Here is a 19,151-nt window from a genome sequence, read left to right on the forward strand (position 1 = left end):
TTATTATATGTAAACACGATACACATGTGCAAACATACCCAAGCGCGCCATCAAGATTGTGTCTTTCAAAACGCAGTGACTTTCCCAATGTTCTATCACCGATGGGATTAAAAAATTTTGCAAATAAAGAAAATTATCGAAAACTCTTTTACTCAGCTTGAACAAGGGTGCTCTTGAGGCATGCGAAGTTCGTTCACAGTTTACCAGCATATTAAAACACTCGATTGTATGTACATTTGCACTTATACAATAAAAACAGAGCCTTTAATATTAAAGTACCTCGGAGACTACGTGCTAGGTCTTATTATTATTATTGCTGTTATTATTTGTGAACAACGGAGTCAAAAATACTCATCAAATGAACTCCAGGGATAACATGTTTTCACTTCATCCTTTATGAGGTAGGGGATTGAATTCTTCTTGTCTGAAAAAAATATGCTTTTTGAAAAAAGAAGCGTTTAGCAGCAGTACCATCAAATCATCTGGGAATTGTGACAAGCGCTCCATATGTGCTAGGTTCACTAAGTGTGAAACACATTTGATGAATTCTCCATGTGCAGGTGAACACAGGCGAGAAAGTGTGTCAGCTATCTACCTAACATGAGGTTAGGTGATGTTGTTTACTTCTAAAATCTTGGTTGGCAAGGAGACCATCACGTGACCGTCCTGCCACCCGTCATGTAGTAGACGTCAAAACTAGTTTACGTCACGCTCTCGAGTGTGACGTCGGCAAGGAGTCCATCACGTGACCGTCCTTCCACCCATCATTTAGTCGACGTCAAAAATATTTTACGTCACGCTCTCGCGTGTGACGTCAGAAGCCCTAAGAAACATAGGTAGAGACGGGGCGACCAAGTGGGAAGTCGAGTCTGGGAGGAGTGAAAACGCCGCCGGAAGTCCATTTCCCCGCTCACCTGAGCGGTTGCGGCCGCTTGTTCCCGACTGACTCGCACGCCGTTCTCACGTGCTGTGACGCCATGCCACCATTGCTGATGGCCAGAGACTCTTCTTCGCTCTCCACCCCATGCCGGGCGGTAAAGACAACTTCTCGCTCTCCACCCCACGTCCGGCACGACATCTGGCGTCCATAGAAACGGTGACAAGAAATGGCCATGCCCATCCTGGCAGCCAGTCTGTTCATTCCCATCGTTTTCCACGTCTTGCGCAGACGACTGCTGAGCATGGGACAGCACTGGTGGTGGGAGGACTATTTCACGCCGCCTGTTGAGGATCAGCCGGAACTCATGCCAATGTCCGATTTCCTGCCCTGGGAGTCGGAGCGAGATTTGATGAGGGTGCACCCGGCCGTCTGCGCCTCCGGCGGCTGCGGCAGCGACATCGATGGAGATGGATGCGCACGGGAGGCTGGATGGAGTGAGTCCGATATATTCAAAAAAGATCTGCGCCTGTCTCTTCCCTCGCCGTTCAATGTCTCGGAAGCTTCTCTGCCGCCTTTTCGGGAAGTGACAAAGGAGGTACGTGAGCACGTTTCTAGGCCGCTAAGGTGTGGAAGTTGAGTAGCTGACCTGGAAGATTGAAAAAATAATAATGAAGGGTATGCACCTTAACCGTGCTTTAAAAGTAGGTGAAGAAATTCAGTCCCCCTGTGCATGATCCAAGTGTGTTAATATTTATTTCAATCGCCCTCTCAGTTTCAACAATATAAGACATGTTGTTTTTTGAAAGAGAAAAGTTCTGAGGTATACGCCTTATTACAGAAGTAAATGGTCATAAATGATTTACAAGCCATAAACGTAAATGTTTTACCGCAGGTGGAAGCCATTCAACCCTTACTTGTCCTTTTATCTTGCCTGCTAATATCAGTTACTTCTTGGCTCAGTAGCCACGAGAGGTTACCCAAGTCATAGGCAAGGGCATGCCTCGAACAGACGATTGTGCACCAAACCCGAGGACTACTGTGCCTGTATAGAACTGATTAACCAGAAAATGTCTTCATTAGATTATGCCAATCCAGACACCTACATCGGATACTATGTTTGAATGAGCTGGGGAATGCCAAAAACTCCAATGGACAAGGAAACAGTGTTAAAACTACAGAATCATTGTAAGATAACCTCATCCTGAAAGTAATTCAGAATTGCATCAGCTTTACTGCTGAAAAACAGGTTGAACTACGCGAGGAACCTCCACTGCCATCATACTTCGTTATCCACTGGTGGGAGGCCTCTGTACAACTTGCAGACGACAAGGATTTTATGGCGGGCATCAACAACAAAGTGCAAGACCTTACCAACATGCTGACATGCATGTGAAATGGAGGTAAGTACTGTTATAGGCAAGGTCGTGGTTAACACCAACGCAACAACAACGCAGAGATCTACACGGAGTACAGCTCGAGGACGTGAACACCTTGAAGTATCTACGAGTTACCCTTTTCAAACATGGCAGCCTCATTGCAGACATGTGCATCAGTACTGCAACAGCGCCAATGGCCATCCTGGAGAGCATGCAGTGCAGCAACACCATCAAGTTTGCTACTAAGCACAAATTGTACAAGTGGACTCTGCTTGCCGATGCAAAGAGGAGAATCCAGGATTTGGAGACCAAGTGTCCGAGGATGCTGTTACGAATCTTCTGCATGGAACAAAAAACTAATGCCCGCCACCCTCGTGGGTCACCGGGAAACCACTTTTGCAACAGTGAAGCGGTGCAAGTTGGTCTGGTTCTGCAAGATACCTGGTACGACACTTTAAGTAATAGTGCCTAGGCTGGAAAAGTACACCAACGACAAGGTGGACAAAGGAAGAACTGGCTTGTATACATGAAGGAGTGCACTGGTTGTTCCTTGCAGAACCTGCTCACCACCAAGACAGGCCCGAATGAGCAGCCTAACCGCTGCATCTATTCAGTTATTTGCCACAGCGACCAATATCGGCGGGCCAGCATAAACGTTTGTCAAATGGTACCCAGTAAATAAATGAATGGTCACTAATGGTTACTTTCTTTCTGTTTTTGACAGATCCTACGGGCAGACTCTCAAAATGCGCCGGACAGACATGGTGCTTACGATTTATTCTTCGAGTCTTCTTGCGAGAGCTTTCAGACCTGCACCATTGCCCCTTCGCTGTCGACCGAGTGGAGACCTAAGTCAAGGCTGCCGATGGATAACTGCATCAAAGATAAGAGCACATCGCCACCACCCTTATCACGTGGACTCTCGCGTCCAAGGAAAAAAACACCGGATGGTTGCAAGCAAACCCTACCGCAGCAACTTGGGGGTCTGGGTGACGTTCACGACCAAGAGGTCCCGACTAAATCTCCTGAACTGGATGACTTTCGGATGTGGATGGCCGATGGAGTTACCTCCCTTCGACAACAATGTGTAACGAGTTACTGCATAATTCAAGAAATAGATCCCCGGAAAAAAGGATTCAACAGAAGCCGAGTGCAGAGAAGAGCTGTTAAACACAGAAAGTTAGAAGAGCCTCTGCCGCTATCCCAGAAGAAGGCGATGACCACAGAGCTGCTGAATTCGTCTGCGACTGCCCCCAGTGTCCAGTTACCCGAACCTGTTATGCAGCTTGAGCAGATGAGAAGCACCACGGCCTTTTTAATGGGCTGTGACATGAGTTTCGATTCTGATCGTTTTTCAACCGGATCTCCAAATAAAACATACCAGTTACCTTCCAGCCAAGAACAGGCAGAAGAAAACGAATGGAATCCTCTGCAAGGTGAACATTTCGAGCAGGCGATACCACCAGACCATTTCAGCTCGACTGGCAGCCAGCAAGGACATTATTTCACAACAGATCAGTTCGACAGGGGCAAGCCTGCTGAAGGGAACCCTCTAACCTACCCAGGGGAAGCACTGCGGATCCAAAAGCAACATTCCAATGGCGATGTCTTTTATCCTCACGTCGAGCTAGCTCCAACTGATAACACTCACACTTTATCAAGACATGCCATTTCACCTTCTGCGTTGAAATACTGCCTCCCGTGGCATGCAGAAGCGGAACTCGGAGCGCGCCCCAAAGAACAAGGGCACTATGTGGTGGCGGGTAATAGTAATTTCATCAATGTGGAAGAAATATGCGATGCTGACCAGCTTGCGGGATCCCTGATGATGCCCATTTCTTGCCACGTCCGCCAGGACACTATGCGAGCCCCGATTCCAGCTAGATGCAGACTGAAGAAGCACGTGGGGTGGACTTGTGTCGACGCGTCACAAGGCGATGATTTGGGAAATGACATTCAAGACCAGCCGGGAGGGCAGATGGAATGGGAAGGTGAAACGCGTCAAACTAAAAACTTGGGACCCACGTTTACTGACCAAAGTGTCAGATTGCAAGAGAATATTAAAGGAAATGACGTACAAGAAAAAGAACAATTGGAAGCTGGCGAATTAATGGAAGTAAAAATGAGTCTTATAACACATTCAGAAAAGCCGATGTGTGAGAATGTCATCCGTTTAGACGCTACTCCAGTCAAAAAGGTAACAACGTCTGAAGAGAAAGAGTCTCTTAGCTGTGGAACCATACTGGCTCTATCTTTTGAAACCACTCCTACTTCAAATGTCCTGAAATTACAAATTGTTCCTGCAACCAATTCACAACCGCTGCTTGGTGACATCGTTGCTAGTTCAGATACCAATTCAACCAAACAAGATAGGCTTGTCTCTGTATCCGAATCGACCTTTCAAAATCCTCCTCCTTCAAGAATTCTGGAAACAGAAATTGGTCCTGTACTAAATTCGGAGCCGATGCTCAGTGACAGAGCCATCAGTTCAGATACTACTCCTGTCGAAAGCAAACAGAAAAGTGAAGAGCAAGATAGTCTTATATCCGGATCCGAATCGGCAACATCGTTGCAAGCACCCATCTCTCCAAGAATCCTGGAAAACGCGGTGCAACAGTCAGAGTACACGGCAGCAGAACCACTAGAAAAAAATGCCTCTCTTCTTTCTCTTCAAGACTCTTCGTCTACGATATTGCTGGAAGTGTCGTCCGAGGGGATAGAACAAAGGGCAGTGGAGCAACTAGAAAAAAACAATCTTGTCCATTCACGACTGCTGGAAGTAACGTCACCACAAGAGCAGATAGAAACACAAAGAGAAAATAAATCAAAATCTCAATTGCAAAGCCTGCTCCCTCGCATCCGGAAGAACAGTCGTTCCTTGGGCAAATACGCCCTGCGATACCTGGAACACATCGAGCATCAACTCGTGTCCTCGGCACTCCCGCACAAACTTTCTCATGACAACTGTGACAGCCCGCAGCCTGCCGAGTCGATCTGCGACCAACGGAGTGACTCGGGGCTCGCTTCTTATTCGCCTGCGTGGAGAGATCGCGAGCGACAGCAGCTACACGAGAAAAAACACGACTGGGAAGGCGAGAGATGTGAAGACGTCGGCGTAGAATCGGATGTGGCCGTAAAGCCAGGTCACGACCTCTCCTGGACAGACGTGGTAAAGCTGGCTGACTCCTCAGCCTCCGAGGAGCTTCGGCAGGATGTAGCGACCCCCCTTTCGGGAAGTTCCACCTCCTCTCTGCTTGAAATCTTCTCCACGACTATGAGTATTTCGGAGGCCTTCGATCAGCTTGAGGTCGTCGTCGAAAATCTGTTGGGACTTTTGAACGCTCCTAACGAGTGCTCCGTCTCTAATAATCCTTCCTGCGAGACGATGAGCTCGGACGATAACGTGGATCGTTCCAGAAGCGGTGTACTTACCGAAAGCGTCTGCTTTTTATGCGTGCACACGGCCTCGTCTGCTGATGTCTTGCACGACCTTTCTGGCGATGACGTGCTTGGGGAAAACGTCTCCTTTAGTAATGAGAACGTGTCCTCGTCTGTTGATGGCCTGCACAATAGAGTGGAAGCTTCTGCAAGTTATCTGCTTAGCGAAAACGCCTGTTCCATTGATGAGAACATGGCCTCGCCTTTTAGTGATGTGCACGATAACACTGACTGTTCTGGCAGCGAACTACAAATTGCCTATAGCGAAGAGAATACTGCATCTTCGCCCTGTTTCAGTGACACTGCTCTTCTAAATTCTAACTGAAGGGGGTTCACCATGTCGCCAGATAAGTGAAAACCATCTTCAGATTATAAGGTGATCGCACTGGACAGACTAGTGCACACCGAAAATTGGCAGAGCGAAGCGAAAAGAGTAAGATTACCCTGTGGTCTTTGGTGGGTTGGTACCAACGTCTGTTTGCTGCAGATAGGATGCAGAGGGGGGAGGCTCGATAAACTACCAACTGGAAGAAGAGGGATGGGCTCTACCAAGATAGACACTTTGTCACTTCTCCTATCATATTGAGGCTAATCACGAGCGACAAGCAGTTGTAACTGCGCTTGCTTGAAGCCAGTGATTGTGTAAGGCCCAGAAAAAAATAACACCATATATCCATACTATCTGCAGAGCTTATTTTCAAAACTTTTACTTCTGTTATTGTTGTGCACTGCCTACTAACTTGGCGTGTTCAACTAACCCCAAGCCTGCCTGCGGGGAAAAGTCTTACAGTCGTAAGTTTTGTCTCTGTTTTATTTCTGTTTTGAAAATGTGCTTAAAATCGGAAGCAGCACTGGTGGTTTTTGAAAACAATTAAATAATACCTGATGTGTAATGTGTCATAGAAATTACTGTACTAAAGGACGAATGTTGTGCTAGTTTATTTTATGTTCGGCCCCAGTACCCCGTTTCAGCTTGCGCTACTTAAAGTCACGTGTAATTAATTTTCGCTGTGAGATGGACAATATAACTCCTGTCCTGTTCACCCAAAACCAAACGTAAATACGCACAAATTTCAGGTGCTGCCTGAACTGTGGTGACAAAAACTGTGCTATGTTTTTAATAATGATAAACTAAGACGACTTGTGCAGTCCACGCCACAGAAAGCATGTGTGTATGTAAGAAGGAGAGACAGGGAGAGAAAGTATTCGGTCGTTGTAACTGTATCTTTTTTTCGGCGCGTTATAAAACACCCGCACACAGTCATCAATATCACTGGGTTTCTCGACTACTTTCTTACTGCGACTGAAAAATGAAAGGGCGCAGCCAAGACATGCCATCGAAGAAGAGACCAAACAAAGTTTTCGCCAAGCGCTGCTGCGGGTCGCTACAAGTTCTTCGGCAACACGCACGGGCCCGTCGCCAGAGAAAAAGGGAGATACAGTCAAATCTCGCTACTATGCCACCTACCGGGACCGAGCAAAAGTAGCATAGTAAGCAAGAGTGGCATAATAACGAGGGTTCTTACAAACGGCTTTATTTGCTCAATTTACCCGTGAGTTCAAAGCTCTCAAGAATCGTCGGCTGGCGATAGCCGTCACCTCTCATTCTCCACCTCACCTCTTCATCCTGCACCCCTCCCAACCACATCCGCGCACCTGCATCCTGTCGCTAGTCGACCCCGCTCTCCCTCTGTCACGGGGCTGTCACCCGGCCAGCGAACATCCACCCACCCTCATTGCCAGCCTCCACCCTGCTTAAAGTGGTATAATATCGAGAGTGGCATATAGTAGCGGGGTGGCATAGTAGGGAGATTTGATGTAACTCAGGGGTATCAAACTCAATTTACCCGGGGGCCACTGGAGGCAGAGTCTGGATGAGGCCGGGCCGCATCAGGTTTTCCACAAGAAAAGCTCTTACAAAAACATTCCAATGTTATCAAATGTCTTATTTTTTCATCTGATTTTTGTGTTAAAAATTAAAAATAAATTAACAAATTCATAAGAAAAAAATAAATCAATCAGTAATAAATGAATAAATTGAAAATGAAAATATAATAATAATACAGCAGACATAGAAGACTGAAGAAAATATAGTTGCTGAACAGAGAAATGTAATTATTATTATTCAGATTCAAATGTCTGTATTAGCATTTCTTTAACATTTAACTTTCTGAACATGAATGGAACATTGAACATAAACTGTTCTGAACATGGCTTTTTCTGCCTACTTCCTGCTGCTAGAGATCTGGCAGCGCTTACTCTCACATAGCCAAGCCACATTTGGCTTAAGGGAGGAAGCAGTTGAGACCCTCAGTACGGCTTGAAGATGCTCATCAGTAAGTCTGGATCTGTACTTGGACTTATTGCAGTTCAAGGTAGAGAAGAGCTTTTCGCACAAGTATGTGCTCCCAAAAGACACATGGTCCGCTTGAACATTCGGGAAAGCTCAGGGAAGCTAGGGGGCAATTCTCTCAAAAATTGCCCGAGCTTGTCTGCTTTTCCACTCACCTCCCTGAACTTGGCTTTGAGTTCAGAGTTGCACTGCAGGTCAATGAGCTCCATTTGAAGCACAGGAGGAGCATCTTGTACATAAAAGGAGTAGGGTCCTCAAAAATTTGAAATGTGGTGCTGTGCGTCTTGAAATCCGCAAATCTGTGATCGAATTCCTCCTGTAGCTTCAAAATGACATCCACATTCTCTTCACCACTGAACGGTGTGCCTGCATCCATGAGTGCCTTGCATGCTGGGAAATGGCAAAGGTCTGTCTGAAAAAGCTGGGCTTTCCATAACAAGTTTTGTAGAGAATGCTCTCACGTTGTCATAGGCAGCACTGACAAGTTGCCCCTGACCTTGTAGCTTCTTGTTCAGTACGTTAAGCTCATGTGTCATATCAACCAAAAAAACTAAGTCCATGAGCCATTTTGGATCACTTAGCACAGGAACACCAACCCCATCTTTCTCCATGAAGGCTTTCACTTCGGCTCTCAACTCAAAAAATCTCTTCAATATGTTTCCCCTGCTGAGTCAATGTACCTCGGTGAAGCAGAGCACATCCCCATATTCTGACTCCATTTCCTCTAAAAAAAGCACGAAACCTTCTGTGCTTTAAGCCCCTGGATCTGATTTGGTTGATACATTTCACAACGAAAGACATCACATTGTCAAACTTCAGGCATTTGCTGCAAAGGGCCTGCTGATGAATAATGCAGTGCAGAGCAATGGCCTCCTCCACACCTTCCTCTTCCAGTTTGTTTGGTTTTTTTTTTGTTTGTTTTTTTTTGAACAAGTGCCACCAGTCCTCCCTGTCATTGATGGCGCTCCATCAGTTGTTATTCCAACAAACCTCCTCCAAGGCAAACCAGCATTCTCAATGGCATCACACAGCTGGTGAAATATCTCCTGAGCTGTGGTCTGGCCATGCATTGGAATCACTGTGAGCAACTCCTCTATGACTTCAAAAGTGTCATCAACACCGCGGACAAAGACTGCGAGTTGGGCAGTGTCGGTGATGTCTGTGGTCTCATCAAGAGCGACTGAGTATACAATATGAAATAATATATATGAAACATTTTGCTTTCTCACACAGTTGATCATAAATGTCACTTGACATTTCAGAAATGCGCTCTGCTACGGTGTTGGCAGAAAGGCTGATGTTGCTAAACTGACCTTTCTTTTCTGGACAGACAATACATGCAGCCTGTAATATGCACATTTTTAAAAATTCACCTTCTTTGAATGGCTTTCCTGCTTTAGCAATCATCTCACTAACCACGTAGCTAGCTTCGACTGCTGCGTCATTCTCTTTGGTTGCTTTCTTAAAGAAATTTTGTTGCCTCAGTAGATGTGTTTTAAGATTAGCAACCCGGCTGACTCTCTCATCTCCCTGGTATTTTGCATACTCCTCAGCATGTCTAGTTGTGTAATGACGTTTCAAATTGTATTCTTTGTGCACTGCAACTTTCTCTGTGCAAATAAGACACGTTGGGCTGCCTCTGTGGGAGCGAGAGAGGAGAAGATATAACAGTATCAAACTCGGGCCGTACTAACATGAAACTTTGATATTGAGGTGGGGGCCGCAAACTTTTGTCCGGCGGGCCGCAGTTGGCCCGCGGGCCGCGAGTTTGAGACCCCTGATGTAACTGATCATAAAGGGAGGCAAAACGCGCAGCTTCCGAGATGAACGTCTTAATGGCCGGTTGCGCCGCGTGGCCAGACATACGACATCGTGTTGGTATTCTCGAACGATGAGAGCTTCTCCTCGACTGCAGATAGAAGATGACAGTTCGGATCACGTTCCATTGTGCTAAATATATCTTTGCGCTCAATGATACTCTATATCTGCTAGGCACTCATTACAGCTACTTAACGGAACAGATGCATGTGTCAGTCACCTTACACCCAGCAGTTCGTGGCGGAAAGCTGTCAAGTTCTTGAAATGGTACACAGTGGATGTTATATATACGCATCAAAACGTAAAACGTGTTTGTTCATCGGTTCTTCTGTCAAGGGACGTAACCGTTCACTGCTCCAACATTAGTAACGTTAGTCTCCCTTTCAACATCTTTATTCGCGCAGAGAGAGAGAGTAGATTTACGCTCTCTGATTCGCGTACACTTTACAAAAATCGGAGAAGCGGGTCAGTCAGTGTACCGGACGCCTGTTTTATTATGAATAATCATTTTTCGCCAACGAAAGTGAGAAGTCTGACTAAAACAACATTTTTAAAACGCCTGCAACATGTTAAGAATTTATTTCTAAAAATTACTTTTTAGTACTTTTACAAGAATATACAAGTAGTTAATATCAAATTTTATGTCACTACAAAATGGTGAATAAAAACATAAAAAAATCAAGAGGACCTGAACCTAGCTGAAATCGCACAATTTTCAATGCACAAGACCAGAGGCACAAAAGCACTATCAGATGATGCACTAATGGATTGAACTTGTTCCATACTCAATAAAGAAATATTCTTGATTTCATGCAAAAATACATGTATGATGTTACGTATATACATATGTGCATGTATCAATTATCCACATTATTTAGAAGGTTGTTAAATAAAATATTCCTGAGGCTTATCTTAGAGTTTTGTTTGCTTTTACCAGACAATAAGCATGATATTCTGAGAATATTAGGCAGTTTTTATTACACATTATTTTGAAAGCAATCAAATATATAGAAAAACAATGCTCATTAAACCACCTTGACACAAAGTTAAGATTGCTTAATCACATGCATCACAGTACACCTTTATTTATATCATCACTGAAAAAGTATCTCAGTTTATGAAATATATGATGCAGTTCTCGATTTTTTTCCATGTGCTATAAATAGTGTGTATGTTCTTATTTTTACTAACAAACATACATAAAATAGATAACTGCGCTCTTCCACTAGAAACTGGCATGTGCTAAACAAAATGTATGTTTGTCATGGTTTTCTATTTTGATCAATTTGTGGAAATATAAAAACCAGGTGCAGGCTGCCTAGTGTTCTTAAATTAAACAAAAAGTTATGTACATTGGAGTACAGAGGGAGATAAATGTAAATATCATCTTCCAAAAAAGTCTAAACAATTCAATTTGCTGTTAGAGTAAATACATGTACTATTTACTGTAATTCATATTAATTTTTGTTATTTATAATATTTCTTTATTGTTAGAATTAATATTAATATTTTTATCCACTTTGGGCTTTTTTTCATCTAAAAATTCACAAAATATATATATATATATTTTCCAGAAAATTCGTTAATCATTTTCCCATTAATTTATTATTAAAAAACCCCGCAAAATAGTGAAGCTGCAAAAGGTGAAGCTCGAAGTGGCGAGGGATTACTGTATATACTAGTAATAGTATTACTCTTTAGTTAACTGAAAGCAAGCCAGTTTAATGTTCATTTCTACTCCAGCTAAACAACGCAGAAATTATGAAAGAAATAAAAATTTTTTCTGCTTTTGCTCATATATTTCACAGAAATACTAATTAAAGTGACTGAGGAAAAGTAATGTCGATTAGGCTTTTTGTGATAAAGAACAAGTCTTGTCAACTGATGCAATCTAACCACGAACTTGTATTACTATGCATGTCCATGATGTAACACGTACGGTTGTTACATTCTCAATGTACCGTACTATGCAATGCTTTAACACATATATTATCAAACTGTTATTTGAACAAGCAGATGTTATTTTTTTATTTCACAATATATCGGACTCTGGTATCTTATAGTAAGTAGAAAGGTAACTAATAATTATAACTGCGTTGTTAGGCTCATCACTAGCATCCACGACTCAAGCGGGTACCATGCTAGCTCTCAGCAGCTAGTAGTTGTTTCCAAATGCACCGATACAGAAGCTATTTCTCAGTCATTAATTTTTAACTTAAAATATCGTCAGCTATTTTTATTAATATGATTACATTCTCAAGATCACATTCACCTTTCATCGGTTTCGCAGGGTTCATCGTAATTCGCGCAATATTATTTTTCTTTCTTTAAAAATTTTGACCAATCAGAAAGATAGTCCGCGCGCCTAACCAAACGTCACTTCCGATTCGAAAGAAGGCACGCCCACAGCGCAGCACGCGGCGCAAGCGAAGTGTATTACTCGTTGTCCTGCGGCAGCCTCAAGCACATCTCCATTGCTGGTGTGCGCGATCAGCTGTGATTTTGTGGAATAACCTTCGTTTGTCCCGTGGTACCTAGTGCCACCTTGAGATGGTTCAGCTTCTTTGATGAGCTTCTGTCGAGCAAAAACTGATTCAAGATTGGAAGTACAGAAAGGCTTGACCTATCGACGTCAGAGTCGAGCTTGGCGCGCGGAACACGAGGCCAGCAGACGTGAGTAGAACGAGGATTTGCTTTGTGTAACTCTACCGTTTGGTTCCCCGCCCATTCGCCAGTTTCGCGTGTCCTTGGCGCAGACCGAGCTGCTTCCACCAAAGATGACATTACTAACGGGGAACCGAGCAGATTTTGAAAGAAACATGGCAGCAGAAGGTTTGCTTGCCATGTCCAATTTGACTCCCGACGGTGGTGCCATAAAATGTGAAGAGCATGGCGCGGATGAAAATGCGAACTATACTGCTGCCCCAGAAAATAAAGCCTTAGAAAGAAGCCAGCGACAAAATTCTTTGTTTATGCTGGCGAGAATTCTGACTGATCTGAGCAGATATCAACAGGAACCTGTGTTGGACGATCATTCAGAGGACAAAGACCGTGCCACAGATTTGCACAATTACCATTCTCTCAGCGGCACCAAGGCCAGGAGAGGCAAAGGACCAATGACCACGCCTACCTGCAACTGGCCGTCAAAAAGAGACAGACAAGGCAAGAACGATGGCAAAAAAATGCACAAATGTCAGTACAAAGGTTGCGATAAAGTGTACGGCAAAAGTTCTCATCTCAAAGCCCACCAGCGAACACACACAGGTGAGTTTTCTCGACGCCTACGTGCGTTCTGTACTGTCTGCAAGTTCGTAGCGCGCCATTTCTTTGTTTGGGGTTTGGTGGGGGGGCCGACCGCATGGCATGGTCTTCGCTCAGCGAACTGACACTCACGTTGCCCCCTCGCTTACCTCCAGAACAAAGGTGACTGCTTTTGGTCTAGAAAGAACGGGGAATATTTTTTGCCTGGGGATAAGAGTGAAAGTTGTGTTTAGGCGTTACGTGAATGAAGTAAGCGATGTTGCGGATCGGTCTAGAAAAATCGATGGCGTGTGCTTTGCTGTGCCATCAGCTGTATGCTCGGCGCAGGACTGACCTCTATCTTCCCGCTTTGTGTGAGGAGAGCGCTAATTTTAGCCGCCCTGTAGTCCCTCGCTACCGTAACAGGGTAGTAGTACCCCACTTTGCCTTCAAAAGCTACTTTCTGTTCTGAAATCGCTCGTGAAATACATAATTTTATCTAGAGTTTGTACCACATTTTCCGAAAAATACTGTAGGGGTGCGACCAAACGTGAGAAGACCAACTGCATGTTCGACACGCCCTTTTTTTTCGTCGTAACCACAACGTTGGACTTTATTAATAGCCGCGAGTTGCTACGAACCATTTCTCAATGTTGATGCAATTCTCGGGAAGCCTTTCATACATTGTTTACCACCTTTTGTATTCACCTTCAAGTAGCAATACAGCACAATCACCGTTCTCTTGATTTTTGATGGATTTTTAAATTATTATTTTAAGGTTTTTTTTTTGTTTTCTTCTCTCTCGGCCCATCCCACCACATCATCCCGAAATGATTTAGTAAGATTAACCTGGTAAAGAAAATGTCAAATGTTTTAGAGTGTGACAATTGCATAATTTCTTTGTATTCACCTTCAAGTAGCAATGTCTTGTGGGGTTATTTTCGTGCATTTAGACACATTGGCTTAAAGAAATGAGAATACTGTCAACGTAGCATCTAGACTGGAAGAATATCTCTAGGTAGACAATAAAAGACACTCGCGTCCTTCCTTTGTCAGTCTGTTGCCCTTCCATCACATTGAAAGCTCGTTCAAAAATCGAAATAATGAAAGCATGCTTGTGAATAATGCCTTTTATTTAACATATATGTTGTTAAGGATTTCTGTATGGCTGCTGAAGATCCCAGACATTAGTGTCAGCCACGTGCTTGCAAACTGTAATTTCTTGCCATCGGCGATGGGTGTTGGTGGTTGATGCCATTGTTTTGTGGTTATTCTCCTCTCGCGAACGCAGATTGCGTCTCATTTAAGGTAGCGGCAGAAGAGGTGTGGAGGGTGGGCCATGTTGGCCGGGGTAAAACGGTGTCCCCGCATCTTTGTTCGACGTGGGGCCAGTCGTGTGCTTGGCGCGTGCCAGATGGCGGCGGCCGGGTACTCCATGTGGCGTTGCCGGAAAAATAACCCCCCCGCCATCCCACCATCTCCCATTCGGTCGCCTGCACCCTTTCTCCTTTCTCCCCGTGGTCCCAGGATCAGAACACCTGTATTCAAATATCGTACTGTGTTGGCGGTTCTTTGTTCCTTGCCTGCTGCTAGTGTTAATGTCCCCTTTGACCCACGTTGCTAGACGCCATGCCGGCTCACGGCTCAACGGCGGTGGTTTCAAAAGTAGGGAAGCCGATCTTGCAACAGCTAAGCAACAGATATTCCCGTGGTTGAAACGAGTTGAAGGTGAGGGGGTGATTCATTTCACAAATGATTCCCTCATAGTGTTAACCAGCCTAATTAGCAATCATCTGACATTTTCTAAGACTGAAGTAAAAGCTTCAAGCTGTCTTTGAAATCCTGGCATCAGCCTTGAGACACAGGTAGTCATCACTGCCCTCGTCTTTTGGGGTGGCGTGTGGAAGAAAGGTAACAAAGACCACAGCACTGTTGGAGCCGGTGAGCCTTTATTGAATACTGATGGCAGTGATGTTTTAAGGAGTGGAAGGGAATTCTTTGTCCTACCTGCAGGTTGGGTGACTGATTTATCTCTTTTGTAATACTTATGCACAGCTTCAAGAGGTTCTGTTAGTTTCCACATTTGTTAACATTTCAAAACCAATTTTTCATTATTTGTCTTTAGAAAAGTGTTACTTCTTTTTTTTCGCATTCTCATCCTCCCCCTAAAATTTATCCTTCCTAGATGAGTACAGTAATCCCTTGCCACTTCGTGCTTCAAATTTCACAGCTTCACTGTTTCACGAGTTTTTATAAGAAATTAATGGGAAAAATAATTTGTGGATTTTTTGTGAAATTCGATCAGGCAAAAAAATATATTTTATGAATTTTTAGATGAAAAAAGTATATAAAAATATATTTAATTACTAATATTAATTCTAACAATAAAGAAATATAAATAATAAAATTAATTTTTTGTTATGTGTGTAGGCAAGTGAGAGATTTGATACTTGTTCTATTATTACTGTATGCTTTTGTACTTTTATGTATATTATTATTATTACATTGTACAATATTTTATGTTATGTGTATGGCAGAGAGAGATTTTGTTGGTTTATTGTTCTATTACAGGTACTATATTACTCTACAGTACAGTTCATATTATGCGTCATTTATTTACTGTAAAGATACAATGCATGTGCAGAACTGTGGGAATGGTTATTAAGGAAATGGAAAAGGTTTATGTAGCGTAAAAGTATGGGGGAGGGTTTTTAAAGACTGTATATAGTGTATAAATTAATTTTCTATTTCGTGGATTTTCTACTATCATGGGTGGTTCTGGAACGCATCTCCCGCGATAAACAAGGGATCACTGTCAAAAGGGGGGCAAGCATACAACAGCTTTATAGGTTGTTACTTTAATGAGCTTGCTGTCATACTGGGCAGGTAATATGTTGGTTATTAAGGAAATAGTAATCTTTATTAAATAACCAAGAGTTGAATCAGTCATTATCATACATGCTGTTGTGAAGTAATTACATAGAATAGAGGTCGTGTTATCCTAGTAAGAATAGTTAGCCATCATTCATTATCATTACAGTGATAGTGTGTATGAAGTAGAGGTTTTCCTTCAATGATGCCCATTTTTAGTATTACTGCTGTTCTTAGGATGTTTTATATATAGGCATTTATAACAATGCTGCTTGTGACTGCTTTGCATTAATCAACATTTGAATACTGTAGAGTTACAATATATGTGAAGAAAGAAAACAGTTGAGGTCATGAAAAATGTTTTGTTAGATGTCAGCTAGAAAACTTGGGCTTATTTACATTTTTCCCCATCTGTAAAAAATGTTTCATAGACAGTTTTGATGTACAGTGCTTGTCAGCATGAGATTTGTGGGCAGTCAGAGAATGTAAACATACAACACAATTCAGAGTTTCTTTGGTACTAGCATTCTTGATTCTGCTGAACAATAGAAAGATGCGACCTTGAACTTTTCCTCAGACTTTAAATGTCTTGTACAAAACAACAACAGTGTCTGAGCATGAATTGTCCAAAGTGCTTTGAACTCTGATTAGCAAATAAAAAGGAAACAAAAAACTTTAGTGATAATAAAGCTTTTATATTAATAGAGTAAGTGAACTGTGGATGTGTTTTTATTAATCGAGGTAGTGAACTGTTGATGTAAATTGGTTTTAGGCCGAGGGCCATATCTGCTTGCAAGGGGTCAGCTTGATCAGTGTTACATAACTCTTTTTAAAAAACTCAGCCACTTCTTCTGACTGTATTTACTCTTGGCCTCTGCATGAAAAACTGCACGCAGAAAAAAATATTTTTTGGAGTGTGGTTGGTGGTTAATCTTATATGTTGTGAGCATGCATGAATATTAGTAGTAAAAGAGGCAGCTAGTTTAGCAATACTGAATTAAATCTTTCAAGGGTTTCTTTAACAAGTGATTGGTCATTGATTCAAGTCACCTCAGTGAATACCTATGTTAATGAGGTCCTTTTGTTTCTGGGGGCATGGCAACAGCAGCGTATTCTGTCTCGTATCTGCTATATGGTTAGGAGCAGAAGACTGACAGTATTTCAAAGCATTTCTGATATAACAGGAGAAGAAGAAATGTATCATTATTAATTGCAGAGTAGAAGGTTGCTTCAAGGCCTGATTGAGCCAGTAGTGGGAAAACTTCCCCTGCCCACCTGATGTATTGGTGAAGGCAGCGGAAAAGAAAGTTGAGCCCATTCGCATTCCTACATCTGTGGTGGTTGTCATTATAGCTTGTACACTTTGCTATTGTTGTTTCAAACAAAAATCCTGGTTTTGCGATCTGATGGTTATTATGGTCATCATTTTCAGGTGAACGCCCCTTCCCTTGCACTTGGACTGGGTGTGATAAAAGATTTGCACGCTCAGATGAACTGGCCAGGCACAATCGGACACATACAGGTATGTTGGCATTATAAAGCGAAAGGAGGCTGTAAAAGAAATCATTTTGTGTTGTTATAAAGTTTGAGATTTTACCACACACTTTCGGGGCTTTTGAATAAATGCTTGTTTTTCTGTGTGATGATGCCTTGTATGAACATCATTGGGAGACAAGGATATCAGCTTAGAAACTGTTGAATTTGTATTGTAATCATATGTTCCATAGTTTTTGAGCAAGTGTACAAGAATTTTGCTTTCTGTAGGGAATGGTGGAAGATCAGTGCAAAATACTTGCTAACTTGTTAATGCTGATGACGTGGGCTGATTTTTATTATTATTATTTCTCCAGGGGAAAAGAACTTCCAGTGTCCCATCTGCCAGAAAAAGTTTATGCGCAGCGACCATCTAAACAAGCATGCTCGCCGACATGCAGAGTTCAAACCCAACATGATTAAAAAAAAAACCCGGCATGATGCCAACAGTGATGGTATATCCATCCATTCCAGCCCTGTTGCATCACCTTAACATGGTTGCATTATATTTACAAAACTGTTCTTCTGATAAGTTCTCATCTCCTGATGTTGGGTTTCATGCAACAAAGATTGCATTTGCATCGTGGGAATAAATGAAACATTGAAAATCACTGACTGAAGCACTAGCCATGAAATGTTAAAGACCTCATTTTTCTTTTAGTTGTTACTTGCTTGGCTACTTTTTTCCTGTTTAACTCGTGATTTTTTTTTTTTTAATTTGTTTTTGTTGGGGGCAAAGGTAGGGTGGGGCATAAAGTGTTGACTTGAGTTTAATGAATTTGTCAGGCTATGCAACTAAAAGAAGCTGGCAATCACCGATTCTTTTATATTTTGTTTTTCATTGTTGGCATCACCAAAATTACAACTTAGAAGGTTACTTTTGTGTCATTATGTTCACCAATGTTTTGATAGTAGTCAACATTGACCGAAAGATGGTTTTTTTTTTTTAGCAAAGACCATTATTGAAGTGATAAAAAATAGCCAACATAGCTTTTGGGTTTGAGGTGATTTGAATTGAGACAATCAGTTCAGATGCTCCAAAGCTGAACTCTGTAGTCCTTAAACTGCTCCCTGATAATTCCTTGATCTTTAAGGTTACCTTTTAGGGCATTCTCTTACACATACTGTGTTAGTAGTTCACAGAAAGAAAAATAATATTTTACCCTCCTGAATCAACTGATTTGGATTCCAGTCTTATGCTGCACAAAAACTAATCCATTTTGCTCAGAAAACTTGCATATCCCAGAGTCTTACCATAACTTTTCTGCCCTTCCCATACAAATTTTTTCCAAGGCAGCTCTTTTTTCCTTCTTTCTTTTGTAAGATGGAGCAGGGATCTCAACATTCAAAACTGTTGAAGTGGTCATTTTCTTCATGGACTTTAAGCACAAGTATTATCGGTTAATGCATTGTACCAGCTTTTTTTTTTTTTTTTTTTTTTTTTTTTTTTTTTTGTAATAAAACTTTCAACAATGTAGGATTATTTTGCATTTTTAAAGCATATTTGCTTACCCACATACACTTTAATTGAAAGCTATGCCAGAAATAGTCATCACTTGCCTAGCAATTCAACTCACTAATGCTCCATATTCTGAGAAGATTGTGGGGATGAATTTCAAGCAAATGAAGATTGGCTGGAGTG

At 42.4% G+C, this 19,151-nt stretch overlaps 1 protein-coding gene and 1 long non-coding RNA gene across 2 annotated transcripts; both read left to right on the top strand.

Moving 5' to 3' along the window:
• The first annotated feature begins 711 nt into the window (after positions 1–711).
• On the top strand, positions 712–6,582 carry LOC112554580. Its single transcript, XM_025222420.1, has 2 exons — positions 712–1,475; positions 2,981–6,582. Exons 1-2 carry the CDS (start codon positions 1,107–1,109, stop codon positions 6,017–6,019), a joined length of 3,408 nt encoding a protein of 1,135 aa, XP_025078205.1. The 5' UTR covers positions 712–1,106; the 3' UTR covers positions 6,020–6,582.
• Positions 6,583–14,843: 8,261 nt separating this feature from the next.
• LOC112553933 lies at positions 14,844–17,872 on the top strand. The gene is made up of 3 exons (XR_003097176.1): positions 14,844–15,046; positions 17,409–17,498; positions 17,827–17,872. It is a non-coding gene; the product is annotated as an uncharacterized LOC112553933 (long non-coding RNA).
• The last annotated feature ends 1,279 nt before the right edge of the window (positions 17,873–19,151 follow it).

Source organism: Pomacea canaliculata, linkage group LG13 (assembly GCF_003073045.1).
Source record: "Pomacea canaliculata isolate SZHN2017 linkage group LG13, ASM307304v1, whole genome shotgun sequence".
Taxonomy (NCBI): Eukaryota; Metazoa; Mollusca; class Gastropoda; order Architaenioglossa; family Ampullariidae; genus Pomacea; species Pomacea canaliculata.